Source organism: Amblyomma maculatum, chromosome 11 (assembly GCF_055883805.1).
Source record: "Amblyomma maculatum isolate TAMU_Amacu chromosome 11, ASM5588380v1, whole genome shotgun sequence".
Taxonomy (NCBI): Eukaryota; Metazoa; Arthropoda; class Arachnida; order Ixodida; family Ixodidae; genus Amblyomma; species Amblyomma maculatum.
The window spans coordinates 114,907,547-114,928,344 of record NC_139354.1 but is presented as its reverse complement, the minus strand read 5'-3'; the positions used below and the strand labels follow the sequence as shown (position 1 = coordinate 114,928,344).

The window sequence follows — 20,798 nt, the reverse complement described above, 5'->3', positions numbered from 1 at the left end:
AAATATGCAGGCGTTTTATTAGAGCCCTTTGTCATGCGAGAAGCCATACACTTTTATACTGGCCATAATATTAATAAGGTTCCAGGGAGCATTAAGGAATATTAGAAATTTGTTGTGTTTAAGATTGCTCATTCACGGCAAATATTTTTAAGATTGCCCTACAATTTTGCCGCATACAGTTTGACGATTTTCTACGTTAAAATAAAAAGAGAAAATCATCAAGGCATCATAGATTACAAGAGGACAAATGTGTCAGCAAGCCATAATTTCGTAGCTTTAACTCGCTGGTAGGTATGTTCTTTTAATTGGCTGTAGTAGCGTTAAGTTGCGAATTGACCCCATGCGTCTTTCCTTTTATCTGTCCTTGGCGCTGTTTATATAAACATAATTTCAACGTTTCAAGGTGCTAAATAAAGTATATCTTTTTTAACTGCAAAATACACAACTAATTTCTCGAAATGTAGCGAGCCTTTCGTTGGAGTTGCTCTTTCTCTTTTCTTTTCTTTACTCCTTCTTCCTTGAGGCACCGCCTTCACGGCGTGGTTGGTGTACGCGCTGAGAAGTGCGTTACAGCGCCTTTTCCATTCGCTCCGATCAGGTTATAACACCCAAATGTGTGGCTCCCTGAATCAACCTTTCGTGGGCCAAGAGCCCCACCGCTGTGGCACAGTGGTTAAGATGCCAGACTACTGCTCCCCGACTACTGCCCTCCGACTACTGCTCCGGACTACCCAGGCTCGAACCGCTTACGGCACCGTTGAGGTGTCCAGAGAAAACATATGGTAGATACTGCTCCTTTTCTTTCAATGTAAACCAATTCACAACTTACAATTTTTGCAGTGCGCTTATACCACAGCACACAAGCGCCATTTACCTTCGCAGCCATTGGAACACGGCCGCCGCCGTCCAGTTCTGAATCGGTAACTGCATGCAGTCACCAGCCGATCATCTTGACCATGTACTGAGCAAGCTTGGCGGGTGTCTAAATTTCGCCGTTTTGTATTGTGCGCCTATGTTTCGAAACTCCCAAATGCCGCTACTCCCTCAGAGCTTCCTTCATTGACCTTGAACAACAAAGGATGTGGTGGCAACCTTATTCGCTTTCAAATCCGGCAAGATGAAGTGCATGAATTCGATATCCTGGCAAGAAATTTCTGATGGGAAGCCGCACGCAGTCCCAAAATGGCCACCGTGAAACCGCTGGCGACGAAAGCGTAGCGTATACATCCGGTAGGCGTAACGTAAGGGTTAGGTATCTTCCGTCTTATTTCACAAAAGCTTTTGCAGAAGTCATTTGCCAGATCGCAGATAGGTTCGACACCTGCTTTGTACAGCCTCCTGTACCTGTCCCTTAGAGTGATTTCTATTTTTGAACTCATGTGATTTCACCAAAATTGATAATTGAGCTGATCATGCGTATAGAAAGTAACGTTTTCGTATTGTGCATAGTGTACTGCTATGGAGCGCGTGTGTGCGCGGCAGACTTGAATCTATTACTTCATTTGTTCGCTTCATCACTGTAATGCTCTTATGGCAGAGCGCGTTGCTGAAGGCGCCCTTCTCTCCTGCACACCTCCTCCTTTGTAACATTTATTGTTCTCACTTTGCGCGGGCAGGCTTGAAGGCCTGTCAGAAGTTTCGAGTTGGGAAATAGCCTCTACCTTGACTGACATATCAGCATCAAATAGGAAATGCAAGGAAAATCAGCAGCTTTAATATGAAATACATAAAAAGGGAGTGAACTTTAACTTGGATACGTGGTCTAAGTAGAAAACATTAGAACACGCAGAAATATTGTTGCGGACGAGGAAGAAGCTAGCAGTGGCGCAAGAGCTCTCACACTCGGCCCTCTCGGATTCACAGAAGCCATCTCACGGTGATCGGACATCATCTCTATGTTCTCGGATCTTCGTGTTCATCGGCTTGCTACCCCTAACATTTTAGTGCAGGTTCTAGGTACTTTCACCCCCACTCCTCATCCTGGCCCAAAACTTCGGCGCCCTGCTTCTTGTGCCATCGGCAGAAGGTTAAGAAGCATCGCATGTCTGGTCCCCAGCCTGCCGTACCCGACGCGACCTCTCCTTTTCACCGTCCCGTCCCTGCCTCGACCAAAAGACACGACGAGAGACTGACCCGAGATGTCACCCACACGACCACAAGACATAACGAGAGAGCCGAATGACCATGTGACCCCTCTGACCCGATGTGCCGACCAAAGACCCCAGTGACCCAAATCGCCGCCACATATGAACACATGATTCCTGACCATGCCATACAGTGCGTGCCTGGGACTCGGCCTTCGGATCTTGGTGACCTGTTTCCAGAAAGTGTCCTGGGCCAGGCTTCGTGCGGCAATCATCGTGGTGACAAGCTGCTGTCGTCTTCATTCTTCTGCTTCTGTCTTCATACATCCAGTCAAACCCATCGTCATGCCATGGATCTCATCGAGATTGACCAACTTTCTCGTCCACGATGAGGACAATCGCTCGGTGGTCACGCGTAATGTTACGGACGAGGATTAAGCGGGCAGTGGCGTGGGCAGGAGCACTTGCACTAGGCCCGCCGAGCTTCATTAAAGTCATCTCACAGTCATCGGACATCATCTTTCTGTTCTGTTTTTTTTTTTGTGTTCATCGCCTCGCCGCCCCGTAATAGTATACCTAGAGTTATGTTTTTTGGATATGAGCCGAAAACACGGAAAAGCAACTCCCGAGGACAACTTTTTTCAGTGCCAAAAATAGTAAAAGCTCGAATTTCAGCTGCCCTTGGAAAAAATAGAAAAGCAGCTGTATATATTATGCGTATTCATCTGCTGTACTTTTCTTTCTCATTGACAGAGAACACAGCGGCAAGTATGTACTGTTTATACATTTTGGTTATATCTTTCTATCAAGAAGACTTTCCCTGCTCGTTCTTTTCTCTTACCATACCAGTATGCACCTTTTACTTCAAAAAGCTGTACCTTTAATTCTACAACACTAAAGAAACATCTCAGTTGGAGTCTCAGGCTTGATATTGTATACACAGTGCATGAAACGCGAAAGAAGCCACTCATGTGTTTATTTTCCCGCAGTGAGAGACATTTGCCATCTTCTATACGTTGGTTCGACGCTGCCTACAAAGGTGCCGCCTATCAATGCTTTCACGACTATGTCATTCGTGCACCAGGAATGCTCTTAAATTTCGCCGCGAATTTCGCGTTGCTTAAGCATCTTTCGGATTGCTAGTTCCGCAACTTGACAAAGTATTTGTCATCCTATCTAATTATTTCTTGAAGTCCTGGCCTGTATGACTGCAAATGAATCAAGCAACTCGTGAACGGCACAGCTCAAAAGATGTGGGCGGTACTCGCTAGCCTCTAAGGCACTGCTGTAGTTTTTGCGAAGTGCATTTTCTTGGCTGAGAACACCTAGCTAATTTTCACAGCAGTGAAGCTGCATCTATGAAACAGGCCAGGAAGCGCGTACCGACGTGAATAGAAAATGACTTCAGTGGATTCATTTTTGCTTACCGAGGGCTATGTCATCTTTTGGATTCTCACTAAACAGGGTGCTCGCTTTCCGAATTCTTGAACATAAAGAGTGCGAAACGGAGAAACGAAATCTGCAGTAGCAAACTCTCAGCACTCGAGGGCACTGTTTACATGAAAACTCTCCTGATACATCGAACTGACTGAAACGCACTAATGAAACTTTTAATTAACGCAGTCCGGATCTTAGTAAAGCAATGGAAAATTTGAAGACGTGCACAAGACGACGCCAGAACAGTGTTATAAGCTGCCAGAAACTTATTTCGTGATGTTCTGCAATGTGAGGAATTGATGCCCTTTTTTCAAGCACGAAACAAAAACTGAGTGCATTACATGCGGACGAAGCTCTGTGCAGGCGCGACATCTGCTGATGACGCTTTGTAGTGATCGGATTTTGGCGCCCTATTCCAATCGCTCTCACTATTGGGTCACGCCATGTCAACATTTTGTTTCGCAGCTTGCTGAAAAAAAAAAGCACTCATTGCCAGCTGCGAGGCCGTTATTTTTTGACAGAGATGGAAAAAAGTATTGTGCGTGCAGCTGCACAGCAGTGCAACTAGTTCGAAATTAGCACATCAGTCACTGGAATACGTCAGCAGTGAATGTCCAACCTGCAGCAAGTTTCCTGCACGTCTAGTGCGATGTTTTCCGCATGTTTGCCGAAAAAGCGCCCGACTTTTCCGCGCTGCGTGGCTTTAGTAAAAACGTCTTTCTTCGTTTAAAAACTGTGGGGCATCGAATTGTTCATGCCTTGATTTCTCCATGACATTGACTACTGAAATGTGTTTATTAAGATGTAACTAGGGAGTTGTAGCAGTTAGGTTCTAGTTGGAGGAGTCGCCCGGTATATTTTGTCCGCCCAGGCTACTAGTTTTCCACTGCAAACATTTTTCTGTAGTTCAAGTCCTCATATTTATGAATTTTTATTTTGTTATATGAAACACTCTGGATAGAAATCCACGCGATGAAATTTGCTTCAGCTGGTTCTGGAGAGTGCACAGATGAATTGACAGGTATTGCCAAAAACGTTTCTTGCTCTTCTTGTCCCTTTCCTGCCGCGAAGAAATGTAGAATGTGTTTTCTGGCCAGAATTTACGGAGGCGTACAGAATACGCTCCGATAGCTGATATAACTCTTATCATTTTACATTGAAATGTTTCGGTGACGTGTAATTATCATTAAATGTGGCCTATAGTGCTCGAGGGCAGGACGAGGCTTCCCTTCAAAAGGTGTAGCGGTGGCCATCAAACCTGAACGTTATATTTTAGGTACCTAAAACAGTCCTTTTTCAATTATTCGCATTCATCGGTGTAATAACGCATTCCATAGACTCTTCCTTACGTGTTCGCCAAAGTTGAGATGTAAGCAGAATCATATTTTGCCAACGCTTATGCACTCGCTTTAAAGCGGAAGCCTCGATTTCCAATCAAAAGGAAATATAAATAAAGGTAAATCACCTTGAAACGAAAAAAAAACATAAATACACAAAATGCGGAAACCTATGCATATCCTAAGAAGCTGCACAGTATATATCGTAGAAGACTGCTTGCGCTGGCGAAATGCACTGTTTTCGGCAGCTAGAGATAATGAATTTTGTACAGAGCTGTTCTTGCACTATACATTACAGTAAACAGTCATGGAAGAGGCAATATGTATAATTTGGTTCGGTTTGGTTTGGGGGGTTTAACGTCCCAAAGCGACTCAGGCTATGAGAGACGCCGTAGTGGAGAACGCCGGAATCTTCGACCTCCTGGGGTTTTTTGACGAGCACTGACATCGCACAGCCCACGGGCGCCTTGCTTTTCGCCTCCATGGAAATGCGGCCGCCGAGGCTGGGGGTCGTTCCTGCATCCCTGAGCACAGTTTTCGAGCGCCCTAACCCCTGCACCATCCCCTTTTTTTTCTTTATCGCCAAATTTATTATCAGATTTTACACATAAAGAACATTACTACACACACACACACACACACACACACACACACACACACACACACACACACACACACACACACACACACACACACACACACACACACACACACACACACACACACACACACACACACACACACACACACACACACACACACACACACACACACACACACACACACACACACACACACACACACACACACACACACACACACACACACACACACACACACACACACACACACACACACACACACACACACACACACACACACACACACACACACACACACACACACACACACACACACACACACACACACACACACACACACACACACACACACACACACACACACACACACACACACACACACACACACACACACACACACACACACACACACACACACACACACACACACACACACACACACACACACACACACACACACACACACACACACACACACACACACACACACACACACACACACACACACACACAGAATATTACGCGACAAACACACCAAATGGGTTAAAACCACGCGATTTGGGCTGCGTGATCCATTACAAATCAGTCCATTTGCAGCAACACTTCCATTCTCGGAAGCCACTCAGGTACTTCGCGTTGTGCCTTGAAAACTTCAATAACACTCGCAACTGCTTCGCAAAATACTGCCGTATTTACCTCGTACCATCGTCTGCATGCCTGAAAGCCACTATGGATCACCAGATACTGTGCAGGCCCAAAAGCATGATCATGTCCAGTAGTAGCCCGTCATCATCTACAATTGGTGAAAATCGAATTCCGAATGCATCCACGGGTAGACCTTTTTAATTGTTCGTTGTGGAATGTTCCAGAAGAAAAAGGCTTCCCAAGAGTCTAAGAAAACGTGTTCGATAGCTTCCGGTTTGCGGCATATGAAACAGTGATATCCCCAAGGTACAAAAACATCTTTCGTATCTAAATCAGTCTTAACTTCTAGTGTGTTACTATGGAGCTTGAAAAAGAAACTTTTTGCTCCCCCTGGTACAGCCATATTTTTTACTCGTTTAAGGACTGACTTCCATGGACCTGCCCAGTACAACGATCTGTACAATGGGATCGGGAGAAAGACATCGCACAAGTCCTTATAAGTTTTTTTTTCTTCGCGTCACAGTTGATAAATATTCAAGCGAAAAACGGCCTTGCAGTACACGCCATGACAGGTTCACTTCCTTAAAGGTTCCTAAAATCCTCCCTTGCATGCTCGGCGAACTTGCAACTAAATCTGGTAGCCCTCAGTTTAACCTAACCTGACACAGAGTTCGTAAAAATGGATCCTTCGTATAGCGAAAGAACATACCACTTGGGTTAACCACTTGGCGCAAATACAAATGCACCAAACTAACTCCTCCAGAGCGGACGCGATGAAACAAGCTGGATCGGCGGGTGCGCTCCCAAGTACTTTCCCACACAAATATGGCGAACACTCGGTGAAATCTCTTCACATTCACGCGAGAACATTGCAGTATTTGTAACACGTACGTACCATATCTTGGTAACAAGAAACAAATTACAAATCGTAGCACGTGCTAATATAGACCAACAGAATCCTTTTATTCTGTCGGCCTTCTCACGTACTGTCATGATCACAATATTGCGGGACGTGGGAGAGCGTGGCAAAACTGCGTTCTGCGCCTTCTAACGGCGCCCGTCTGCTCCAGTTACCCTCGCAGGCTTCTCTGTACCCTTACTCCTACTTTGCGCTCAGCAAACGCAGATCGAAAGTGGCGTCACCTGGCGCCGGTTTCGATCTGCGTCTGCTGAGCGCAAGGTAGGAGTAAGGGTACAGAGAAGCCTGCGAGGGTAACTGGAGCGGGCGGGCGCCGTTAGAAGGCGCAGAACGCAGTTTTGCCGCGCTCTCCCACGTCCCGCAATATTGTGATCGTGACAGTACTTCTAAAACCTGCTGGTTCCAATATGACTCACTGTCTCGGTAGTTTTCCAGTGGCCCTCCTAACTACTTCACTGGGGTTGTTACCCAAGACATGTTCACGAAATTCGCAGTGGTTGTGTGCCACTCTCGATGCCAGAAACCCAGACACCACTTATTCCAGTTCACAGCATTACCAATGACAGAACAGAAGTCCTTCCCCAATTTGACAACACTGCAAATGCTTTCGTAGTCGGTACAGAAGACGGCAATGTCATCGGCATACGCGAGTATGCGGACCTCTGCTGCATGCAAACGAAAACCTCGGACACTGCCGCTGTGTGTAATGCTCAGACAAAATGTTTTAATATACAAGCATAAAAGCCAATGGCGACAGGGGGCAGCCTTGACGTAAAGAGCGTTGCACATGGATGCGCTCTCCTATCCTCTTATTTACTATCAGGCTCGTCGCGTACCCTCTGTACGCCATTGCGAATCCCTTGCAAATAACTGAGCCCACACTTGTATGCTCTAAACTGATAACACTGCCCCGCCCCGGTGGGGTCAATACGCATAATTGATTCCGCTATTACGAAGATTGCACAAATTTTGTAAGTGGTGAGGGGCTTGCCGAGCAATAAACCTGAGAGGCAAGCTGCATAACAATTCAGCCTCTTTAAGGGAAATGAAATCAGGCAGTATCGGTGCTTACTCGTTGCCATGGCCTCGGCGGCCGCATAGATGGTAACCGCACCCAAGGTTTGCTGTAAACAGGAAATATATTACAAGAGTTAGTAAGCTATAAATCCGGCTGTATATTAGTACAGCGCAATAGATACGGGAAGTAGGGCGTCTCAAAAGATCACATCAGGTAGTACGGTTGTAAAGATGATTGATGAACAGTGCGAGCTTTATTTCATCCCTTTTATAGCGTGAGCAAAAGGAAGTTACAATGCACCTCTGAATGGGACCACAGGTGATCGGAAACAAAGGTAGGCGCCAAAATCAAAGAGCGAAAAAGGCTGGAATGAACGCAATAAATCAGAATAGGGTTTATTTCCTGGTAGGGAGGGGGGGGGGGGGGCTCTAAAACTTGTGGCCATTAATCTACTTTACAGGTTCAAGCCTCGTTTCGTAAAACAGACCGTGAGTAATTGCAATAAAAAAAGAACATCCACGGCTTAGGAAAGCACTGTTCTACTATACTTGCGGCTATGTCACTCTAGCAGCAAAAAGTTTTAAGCGCGATTACGACACTCTTTAATAAGAAATTTGTGCGCGGCTGATGAACCATTTTTGCGATATACTTAGGTAAAGAATTTGAGGATTCTTGTGTGTGTCTAGGAGCAGGTTCAAGACACCCTTTATTTTCCTCTCGAGCCAAACAGGGTATCTACTAATTAGAGAAAGAAGAGCTACTAGGGACAAACACAGAGTTCTTCGCTTTTCTCTCTTTTTTTGTGAGACATTACTTGTGGCTCGTCAGCCAAACAGGATATCTACTAATAAGAAAAAGGAGAGCTACGACGAACAGGGATCTGGGCTTTTTTCTCTTTTTTGGAGAAATTTCCTTTGTCTCGTGACTCCATTTCGCTCGGTTACTACGACATCAACGCAACGTTATCAAAGCACACTTCATTTTTCTCACTAGCCAAACATAATTTCTCAGAAGAAGAGAAAGAAAAGACACGTTTGATCGGTGCAGAGCTTGTGGCTCTTCTCTCTTTCCTTATTGAAAATATTTCTTCAGCTGGTCACTTCGGCTCAGTTACTATGACAACGACGGTAATGCAGCCCAACCGATGAATGGCGCATATTAGCTGCGTTGTAAAATAGTAAAAAAGTATTTTTGACGGCTTTCTGCCCATATTTGCTAAAGCAAACAACAATAATTGAGGCAATTAAACGAAGCATGAAGACAGTGATCACGCACTTCGTGGCCATGTCAAGAAAACTAGAATAAGCACACAGTGTACCGACGACCTGATTTAAGTTCAAAGTTTGCCATTAACGTGGCAACATATTTAACATATTTATATCTTCTGTACAGATTGAATTAATCTAGAGTGCGAACAGAAATAAAGTCTGAAAAATTGTCGTATGTTACAGCAATTGTTTTGACCCCAATTGGTTACAATACGGATCTTTCCGAGCTTCAAATCCAGTTTTCGGAGTACATGAGCTCTGCCTTGAAAATACCCTGTTTGTTGGTATCAATGGGTTTAGTTGAAACGTAGTGTAGACCACGTGAGCTGCGCCTCACGAATCTGCGACGTTTGGGCGCGCGGACGCCGCTGAGTTGAGTGGCAATGAAAGATCATGTCGCACAATCGGTACGTGCTGCGTCTCTCTACACATTTACATAAACATTGCGAGGACTGACGAGGGTTGCAATCAACATACAAAACAGCTGAAGGCAAAAAAAATCAGTCCGGGACAAGAGCATGCCATACGTTGAATGGTGGAGTGGGCAAGGTGGTGAGGCCGGAGGCTTTCAGGCAGGTCAAACAGCGACAAGTGCAACCCTGCTCGGCGGGACAAGGAATGGTGACAACAGCGGCGGCAGAGTTTGCAAACTTAAATGTGATACAGTAACTTCGGTGCAGACGGACGAATGAGGTCGAATCAGATTCTACATAGGGGTTTGCATCAGCTATGTTCACCGTGCGCAATGCCAAGATCGGTGCCTCTGCTGCACTCCAAAGTTACTCGCATGTCAAAGAAGAGGAAGTTCAGTTGGCCTTCCAGGGGCGTAAAAATCGCTGAAAAAAGGGGCATGTTTTAGATTGGTTACGCCAGCGGCAGTGGCAAAGCTGTACGATGTTCCGTATGAATAGCGCGTTTGACATGTTCGCGATCACGGTCAGCCTGCAGCCTCGGAGGCTCTTCTTGTGGTGTTTCAGATGCTCGTAACACCTTCGGTCTCTCACGTTTCGCCATAAACGATATTAAAACTAGATTTAATTGTTGGGAATATGTAACTCATTTTAACCGAATACGCAATAGCTGGCGACGGAGGAGCAAAAAAGATGCGATTCCACTCTCGCAAGATAGAACTTTAGCGAAAATTCTCGGCATTTTTTGGCTAAGTTTCCTAGTTGGCTGAAAGGAAACACAGATTTCTTATCAGTCCAATATAGATTGATAGGCGTCTGAACCACACTATACGCCACTAGATCGTGCCCCTTATGTAAAAGACTTCCTAGCTCTGCTGCGGCGCTCTAAGAGCCACAGCACTTTACAGTTCATCGCGTTGCTCTGCGAGGCAGAAAGAGAGCGACTTGTGATCTTGGATTTGCCGTTCCTGACAATTTTATCTGATGGTGATTTGAGGTGGAGTCTCCATCTCGCAAGCTCCTACAAGATTCTAACGTACAGAGCTGGAAACAATTGCTGCACAGGGAGGAGAGAACCGCACAGGAAGCTCTTGTTAATTTGACCTTGGAGATCACCCCTGTATGGGGGTCACCCTGAGGTTCAGTCTCCCATGATCTTGCTGTCATTAAGAGCGGAAACTCTTTTTCTCTCTCGGGACTTGTGCGTAGAGCAGAACTTTCGCTCGAAAATCAGACACAAAGCTATCCTTTCTTTGAAGTCATCCAGCTCTCTATATTTCGGTCACGCCTGAAACCAACTAAGGTTATTCCCAGCTGCGCAGCACCGGCAGTTAGTGACATTCGGTGCCTCGCTACAAGGAAAATATTCTTAATGTGTTCATATCTCTCCTGGCGCATTTTTGTAAAATCTCTGCCCTCTTGCACTACGCGACTGTTTTTTAAACGCATGTTTACACAGACACCTGTGCGATCGAAAATAGTCGTCGTGCAAGAATATGGACACCTTTGAAATCTTGGTTACATTTTTCGCGGGGCTCCGTGCATATAAAAAACAGAGAAAAACCACATTCATCGCTAAGATTCGTCTCGGGATGTAGAAGCTGCACTGTTGTAATGTGGAAGTTTTTACTTTGCGAGGTGGTCCTTGTGAAAAAGAAAGACAACACTTTGTGGTTCTGTGTTGATTACAGGAAACTGAATAACGTTACTAAACCGGACATATACACAGCACCTCCGCCAGATCAGTAAGCGATGTTACACAGAAGTACAGTACAGAAGAATTAATGCAGCAGCACGAGGGCATTAAGGACGGTCCTACACTTCTACGTCCTCTACTGTATTTGGTGTTATGTTTCTTCTACAGATATAACATATGTGTCACTATTATTTAGGGACGGTAAAAGCAGATATTTCACGTAGGTGTAACTGAACTTTATCCAGGATTGGTTGGCTCCCAAGCAACCAAACCTTGGAAAAAGTTTGCAACGATGGTGGACTCGGCACTGCGGCCTGTGGGCATAGGTGCCTGTGCTTGGGCATATATTCTCCAGGACATGTGAGCCGAAATTGTGCCAGAGAGCTTTCTCTTTCCTTGTTAGATTCGAGCCATTTTTCCTCAGCCGGTTCCTGTAGCATACATACGTGCATTAATTAAGACATGCGGCTGGCACATGTCCCCCCTCCCATTCTCTTTTCTGTGACCGGTAGAGAGCAGATTTGCATAGAAATACAAAATGTGTTTCATGTGTACCTAGTATATACTTGAATTTTGTCAGCCTCAGATTTGCTATGCATTTTGTTTTTCGTAACAGGATTGTGCTGGTGAACACTTAGGAAAGAAAGGTTGTGATATTGATGTCATTGTTTTTCGCCAGTGCTTTCCAATTGTCTAGAAGGGCATACCTTTAACAATTAACCTTTTTCACAAGGCCGTTCTGCGCATGCGCGTCCTCCCCTGGTTGAAGACAAACCACCAGCCCCAGCAGCGCATGTGCAGTTCATGGCCTCCGCGATCGGCGCAGCGGGAGCTGATCTCGGGGGCCATGTGCAGTTCATATTGGTGTGAGGCGTATGCGACAGATGGGGATAGCTGTCTAGTACAGACATCGCAATTTCGCATACAGCTGCGTCTCCCAGCGACGTTTTCAAACAGTAGCAGAAAAATTTTCAACCACTCCCAGAGGGCGCCACATCTTGTGAAAAAGGCGAATTAGAGTCGGCAAGATTCAGAAAAACGTTCAAGCAAGAAGGGCTAAGGAAGCGCAGCATTGAGCAGGGCACCATGCATTGTATTTTTGGTATTCTATACTCACACTGAGAACGAAGTATATGACCGATGCTGCGATACCCACGCTGCTTCCATACCGCATTCGGAGATACTGCGAGCAAAAGAAAAATATTAATAAAGCCAGGAAATGACCCAGCACACATAGAGTATCCACGTGTTACCCTTTCATTACCAGCGTAAAGGCAGTTTCTAGCAAGGAAGAAACAAGTACCTTGTTTGCAAGCCCTCTACTAGCTCTACTGGTATCGGAACTAGATCCTAGTGTAGCCTCAACGACTGCGATCGTCAACCAGTTCTTTTGAGAACGTTAAGCGAAACATTTAGCGAAGCAAATGCAAAGCAAGAAGGCAGGTTAGTTGTTCAAATTTCATTTTCATACAAATTCTGGTCCCGAGCTCTAATACTGTTGCAATAGCTTACAAAAATGACACTTCCGCAGGCGTACATGCCCAGCGCAGAATCAGACGGACAAACACAGATGCATCGACAGAGCGAGTCGCGGGCCATCAGCAAGGTGGGGTTTCTGTTCACATCTTTCGCGCTTGGAAATGTTGCCCACTTGCTAAGAAAAGTTTAGTTGTTTAAACTAAGCTTGTGGACAGCTTGGAAGGAACTGGTATCGATGTAATATCGCATTCCATGCCAATTACGTTACCTTCCCTGCAAGGGTAGGTTTTGTAAGCAACAAAAGGAGTAAAAGAACACTAGTGTCGCCTCCGTTTACTAAATGTGAACGGTGTTTTACACTGTTCATTATGAGCGGATCTCGGTGGTCAGGCATTCACCTCAGGAAGAGGAGGATTCAGCGCGGACATAACAAGATTAAATCAAGTGGCGAGACAAACGTTTACATGCAATTTGTTTAAACAATAATTTCGCCTCCTACTTTCGTCTGTCGGGCAAACGCCCGTTCATAGAGAAAGGACGAGAGGGCGTTTTTTACGACGGTCTAAAATTGCACGAAATTGTCCTTAGCATCGAAGAAAAGAAAATGATTGCCTCATTGAGACCTAATGTCATTATTAAAGATCACTAAGCAGCCTTTTTTTGCACTAGCTTTGGCATGGTGCTTCTCACACTTCGCCGTTTCAGCGCACGGAAGCAAAATTACACACATCTTTATATATATATACTGTTACGTGAAAACTCGATGTATTTAGAGTGTATTTACAACAGCCTCAAGCGGCAAAGCAGCAAGCAGCAACACGGAACCAGTCCCACTGCTTCGCCATACATTGTCCTTTCCGCGAGGCAAGAGCAGGAAACACTTCGTCTTCCTCATCGCGTACCCCAACCCTTGATGCTCCCCTAACCTGAAGCGTTGCCCTTTCTCATACCGTCGTCACAATGACCGCGAACCAAACATGCCTCCCTGTTTTGAACTTCGTCGCAAATCCAGCCCCTCCCGCAAGACATCTCGCTCGCCACTCTGTGTCCTGTGAATGAATGTGAACTCTCCTGTGTGGTCACCGGTATAATGCCCTTCTGACTGCTCTTTATCTGAAGTTTCCAGTCTACAACACTACGCCAAGATGATCAATCTGGAACTTTCTCCTCCACAAGCTCAAGCACTCTGTCGTCTGCTGGCATCTTTCACAGACATTTTTGATTTTGATCAACGCCAACATGGCCATGACCGCGTCATCGCATATGCTAGCCGCCTTCTCTCCAACGCCGAACGCAATGATTCGATTACTGAGCGCGAGTGTCTCGCCCTTGTATGGGCTGTCGTTAAATTCCGACCTTACTCATTCGGCCGTCAATTCTCAGTTGCAACCGACCCATCATGCGCTCTGTTGGTTGTCATCTCTGAGAGATCCCTCCGGTCGTCTTGATCGCTGGGTTTCGCGCCTTCAAGAATACTCCTACAACGTCCTCTACAAGTCGGGGTGCCTTCATCAAGATGCTGATTGTTTCTCTCGCTATCCTGTAGAGCCCCCTGATCTCAGTGACACAGAGGCAATTCCCTGTGTCTTCGCCCTCTCCAATCTCGCCAACATAGCAGGCGAGCAGCGCAACGATACATCTTTGAGATCCATCATTGAAGGCCTCACATCTGGAAGAACAGATTTTTCTCTGAAACTTTTCGTTGTATAAGATGGAGACCTCTTCCGCCGTAACGTTCATAATGACGGTCCTACCCTCCTCTTGGTGATTCCCAAAAAGCTCCGCTGCTCTGTTATTGAAGAACTCCACGACCTGCCCAAAGCTGGCCATCTCGGTGTGTCTCGCACTTACGACCGGGTACGGCGTCGTTTTTTTTTGGCCGCGACTATACCGCAGCATCCGGCACTACATTGCAGACTGCGACACGTATCAGCGTAGGAGAAAAACAATCGCGGCCACCAGCTGGCCTTCTCCAACATATTGACGTGCCCCTGGAACCATTTTATCGTGTTAGGCTTGACCTTCTTGGCCCCTTCCCGACGACACGGTCGGGTCACAAATGGATCGCAGTGGCAACCGATTATGCAACACGTTATGCCATCACACGAGCTTTACCCACGAGCTTTACCCACAAGCTGCGCTACGGATGTCGCTGACTTTCTTCTACACAGCGTCATTTTCCATCACGGCGCTCCTCGTCAATTAACCACCGACCGGGGCTGCTACTTTTTGTTCCGAGTTGTTGAAGACAACCTGCTCTCATGTTCTACGAAGCATAAGCTCGCGACCGCGTACCATCCCCAAACCAATGAGCTTACCGAGCGCTTCAACCGCACACTTACGGATATGTTATCCATGTATGTATCACCTGATCACCAAGAGTGGGACCTCGCTCTTCCATATGTGACCTTTGCTTACAATTATTCCAAGCACGACACGACTGGTTATTCACCCTTCTTCCTACTCGTTCGCCGGCATCCCGCTTTACCTTCGGACACACTGGTTCCTCCTGCTGGCCGCCCCATAACTACATACGCATGTGACGCCATTGCGCAAGCCACTGAAGCGCGCCAAGTAGCCCGTAGTCGGCTCCTCGCCTCTCAGACTTCTCAGAAGTCTGCCTACGATAGCCCACATCGCCACGTAACCTATGAACCTGGGTCATTGGTTTTTTTATGGTCTCCTGCACGCCGCATTTGTCTCGCCGAGAAACCTTTGTCCCCCTATAGTGGCCCTTATAGGGTGGTGCGCCAAGTCCCTGATGTGACGTATGAACTTGCCCTTCTTGTGCCCGCGTCCTCCTGCTCTCAGCTCACTTCTGACATTGTCCATGTTTCGCGCCTGAAACCATACGCACTCATGCCTTCTTTGCCAGGTTAGCGCCGGGACGACGCTTACACCGCTGGGGGTCATGTTACGCGGTGAGGAAGACGAAGTGTTTCCTGCTCTTGCCTCGCGGAAGGGACAAGGTGACGACGAAGAAGTGGGACTGGTTTTGTGTTGCTGCTTGCTGCATGCCACTTGAGGCTGTCGTAAATACACTGTAAATACATCGACTTTGCACGTAACAATATATATATATATATATATATATATATATATATATATATATATATATATATATATATATATATATATATATATATATATATATATATATATATATATATATATATATATATATATATATATATATATATATATATATATAATCAATTTTGTTGTCGATTCTTTTTTTAACTGTTTTATGAAGTATCGAGAAAAATCAGATCTAAAAGGTACTAATTAACCTAAATATAACCTACAAATGACTAAATAACTTTTTATTTATACCAGCTAAATGGTACTTTTTAATTGTAACAGTGAGCTGCCAGTGTGGTTGTGCCAAAATAGTATTTTAAAGGAGCAAAGTACAGCAGCATTTTCAAGTCTGTCTGCTTTAGGCGCGCTGAAGCGAACCCTAGCAGTCGAAGCGGGCAATTATGCGCGCCCACGAGTGGCGCAGCCATGACGTCGCACGGAGAACCCAGCCTCCCAGCCTTATCCGGTGGTGGCAGTAGTTTTCAGTTTAATCTATAATCTATAAGAGCTAAGTAATAGAGGCGACCGCATGGCAGCGCTGTGTTGTCGTTCTCTTCCTGTGTCTTTGTTTTGAAGTGCGCTAGTTTGATTTCCAAGATGAATTACCAACTAGCCCGTTCTTCCACCCTTGCAGGCGGCTGTAAGCTGGCAATTTCGTTAACCCAGTATTGGTCTTTCACATACTACCAGGGGAATAGGAAAATGATCTTTGTAAAGCATGTGGGGAGAGGGGTACTCTGGACCACGTCATAAGGGAATGCGTCGACTCCCCTGGATTCGAGGAAAACATCAATAGCAGAGAGAGCTGGGAAGCTCTGCTGCGGAGCGAAGACCCCGATCGACAGCAACCAGCCGTCCGCCTGTGTGCCGAGGCCGTGAAGAGAGAAAATCTCTTTGTTAGCCTTTAGTCGCGGAGGCTCCATCCCCCATCCCCTAGGCATGCGTGCTGGGCGTGGGGAGTAGGGGCCTCTATTTAAGGTAGACAAAAAAAGTTGTCATCCATCCATCCAGCATCCCAGCCGTCCGGAGGTGGCCGCTGCTGCAAAAGAAATACGCGCCTGGCGCTTCTTCATCGTCTGGTAGGATCTTGAGATATCAACGCATTGCTGGCGACGCTTGTCATGGTCCGGGCGTAACGCTGATGGCATGGGTACATGAGCTCTCCCACTTAACTTGAAGCTTTGTCTCCCAGAGCGGCAAATGGAAAGAAAATTACTGCAAGCTCAGATATCGCCCAAGTCGATACTTAAAGTTTTCCGTTTTTTTACTTGGTAACGACTTGTGCTTTTGATGTTTCATTTCTGCTCTTTCGCTCATATTTTTGAAATGCGTCTTCTGTTACCGCCACAGTATCAATTGCAAAATGGCTTCGACAGTGCAGTGCAACTTTTCGACTGCTGGAAAGGTGTTGTTATTGCCTACATCAGTGCAAATAAAAACAGCAGATTGGCACCAAGTTATACAAAGCCAAGCATCCTGCTTCTCGTGTGCATACACAATCAACTTTCAAGAGCACCTTCAATAGATTCCGTACGACTGGATCTATGCAGCCGCAAAGAAGGAAGCGGAAAGCACCAGCAGCTGAATCACATGGGACCGCTGTGATGACGTAACCCATACGTCGCCGCGAAGCCAGAAGCCAGCGTGCGAGAATAGCCCAACCGACCGGTGCTAGTACTTCCACTGTTTGGTGGCTGCTGTCAGCGCGCAAATACCATCCTTACCATTTGTGTCTGCATCAGGAATTGATGGCGAGTGACTAGCAAAAAAGGCTGGACTTTTGCAACTGTTGCCTAATCCAATGTGATCAGAACCCTAGCATCTTCCGAAATATCTTGTGGACTGACGAGGCCCAATTCAACAGGAACGGATGATCAATGTTCATAACGCACACTACTTGTCCCAGACGAACCACAATTGACTGCACCCACACCCTCATCAGGTTCTGTGGTCAGTAAATGTATGGCGCGGTATTTTCCGGGGTAGCATTGTTGCCCGTTATTTGATTGATATCAATCTCACTGGCAAGAGTGATGTTGGTGCGATTTTAAAGAGGTGTTTCAATTTTTTTTCCGAGTTGCACTAATTTCTTTTAGATCAATGTGGTTTGAGCATGATGGAGCACCTCCACACTCGGCGACCTAGGCTGTGCGCAGTTCCTGAACAGCTCCTTCTCCGAACAGTGGATTGGGCGCTGCAGACCAATAGCCTGGTCAACGCATTCGTCAGGTTTCACTTGGGTATTTTTTTTGTTACTTAAAGCGCAAGGTTTACGAATCAGAACCGGCAATCCTTGACGACCTAAAACAGAATCGAAACGTCACTTGAAAACATTCTACAAGAAATGATTATGTGGGCAGTGAAATCAGTGAAAGAACGCTTGATGGCGTGCGTTGTAATGCAAGAAGGTCACTTCGAACAGGTACTTCAAGAAGTGATATATAATGACTGTTCCTGTGTAGTCGGCCTTGAGATACGCAACTTATCAATAAATTATGTTTTCAAAACCTCTCTGCGTTTACCGTTCCGATGCTGATTCTCAATTGTCATCGAAACTGGGTAGCATATTAAGAGCACAATTGTGTGCAGTGATCAAACAAAAGGCTCCAAAATAACTTTTGTTAAACACGAGCAGCAACTAAATTTATCACGAAGAGAAAAGAAGTTGTCTAGAATTTTTATCACCAAGAGAAAGGAAGAGTCTAGAATATTACCGAAAGAATTGAGATCCTATCCAAAGTATTGGGCACCAGTACACGAACAAACTTCTCAGCGAGCTACAAAAAACCCTTCATGCAGTGCAAACCAAAAGGAAGTACAAATAAGATGTCTCCAAATGAAATACCCCCAAGGCAGGCTTCGGTTAGGCGCAGTCAGACAGCCGATGAACCGCGCCAGTGAAAGGATGACGCAGCGTCAGACGGGCATTTCGGGAGTGCCAGCTGCCGCCTTCGGACGGCTCGATTCGCCTGGCGCCGTCACTACTGCGTCACTCGTGGACGGGCATAATTGAGCGCTTTGTCTGCTAGGTTTCGTTTTCGCGCTTAGAATTTTGCCATAATTGCCAGTGCTGCAGTGCTTAGGAAATGTGCTTTTCGTGTCGTTTAAAATACTATTTGGCATTCTCACATAGGGAGCTCACTGTTGGAATTTGAAAGTACCTGCTAGTTGGTATCAATAAAAAGTTTATTAGTTATTTTAGTTAATCATTGAGTTATTAGTACCTTTTAGAGGTCCTGATTTTTCTCGACACTTAGCAGAACAGTTAAAATATAGGCGTAAAATTTTAACATGCCTATTGTTAAACATTTTGTACAGCCAGTCTTAGGTGAAACACCATGTGTGTGTGTGTGTGTGTGTGTGTGTGTGTGTGTGTGTGTGTGTGTGTGTGTGTGTGTGTGTGTGTGTGTGTGTGTGTGTGTGTGTGTGTGTGTGCGCGTGTGCGTGCGTGTGTGTGTGTGTGTGTGTGTGTGTGTGTGTGTGTGTGTGTGTGTGTGTGTGTGTGTGTGTGTGTGTGTGTGTGTGTGTGTGTGTGTGTGTGTGTGTGTGTGTGTGTGTGTGTGTGTGTGTGTGTGTGTGTGTGTGTGTGTGTGTGTGTGTGTGTGTGTGTGTGTGTGTGTGTGTGTGTGTGTGTGTGTGTGTGTGTGTGTGTGTGTGTGTGTGTGTGTGTGTGTGTGTGTGTGTGTGTGTGTGTGTGTGTGTGTGTGTGTGTGTGTGTGTGTGTGTGTGTGTGTGTGTGTGTGTGTGTGTGTGTGTGTGTGTGTGTGTGTGTGTGTGTGTGTGTGTGTGTGTGTGTGTGTGTGCAGATACAGCTCAAGCACGCAGAGGCGAATGCCCCCAAACATTCTGAGAGCACTGCGGAATCTGCTGCACAGAAAAGCAAAAGCGTAAGCTTTGCTGCGGCACATGGCACATCGCGTGCCCATTGTCGAAAAACCAGTGTTTCGTTGAACTCTGTTAAACAAAGATCACCGGTCTTCTATAATTGTTTTACAGGGAAGGAAAGGTGCGGTATCTGCTGCTTGCTGAATCTCACTACTATCATCCACAAGGTAGAAATCGCCCTGGTGATCTGAGACACATGCCCGGACCTCACTTTCACTAGCAACATGACACGCAGACTGGATCAACACCGAGGAGACCCTCGGTAGCAACAACTGCATCCTCAACACAACCGTTTACACACGCCCCCTGAAGCGCCCCACAACGAAAGCCCGCATCCTCAATTGGACTACCTTTCGCCAAAATCTCCCAACAGAAACTAGCACGAACATCACAAAGCAGGGCTACACGACCTGATCCCAGTCAGTCATGGCGCACCTTCACTCCCATGAGAATCAAATACGCCTCACAGAGGTAGTTAGGGACGTGGACAACCACCTCCTGCTTCTCTGGGAAGCACGCCGTGGCCTGGCGCGCAGCTGGAAGCATCAGAAACACAACAAGAAGCTCACAGCTCGCATTGCGAATCTCACCCGGCAGGCAGCAGAGTACGCGGTCCAACTCGCTGACTCCAACTGGGTGGACCGTTGCAACACGCGGCGAGGCAAATGTCGAGGCGTAGTACATGGCGGCTCTTCCCAGCCCTCATCAATCCAGCACAGACACCACGGAAACGCAAAAACACCTACACAAAGCCATGAACTCCTTCCAAAGAAACACAATTCAGCTGGCAGTGGCGCTACGCGATCGCTACCTGTGCACAATTCAGCACCCCCGCGGATCGGCCTCTTCCTATGCAGGCAGGGCAAACTCGGAGTTGGATAACCCGTTCCGGCTCCATGACCTGCGGGCCAGTCTGGCCAAAATGAAGAAGGGCACT

The 20,798-nt window shown here is 46.3% G+C and overlaps 1 protein-coding gene across 1 annotated transcript in view; it reads right to left on the bottom strand.

The window, feature by feature from the left end:
- The window catches only part of LOC146174727 (sodium/iodide cotransporter-like), an 82,609-nt gene that overhangs the window by 40,959 nt on the left and 20,852 nt on the right, over window positions 1–20,798 (bottom strand). Inside the window, exons 3-4 of the mRNA XM_084585449.1 lie at window positions 12,534–12,599; window positions 8,097–8,148 (exon numbers count right to left, since the gene is read on the bottom strand). Of these exons, the coding sequence (XP_084441575.1) occupies window positions 8,097–8,148; window positions 12,534–12,599 (118 nt within the window). The remainder of the gene's footprint in view (window positions 1–8,096; window positions 8,149–12,533; window positions 12,600–20,798) is intronic.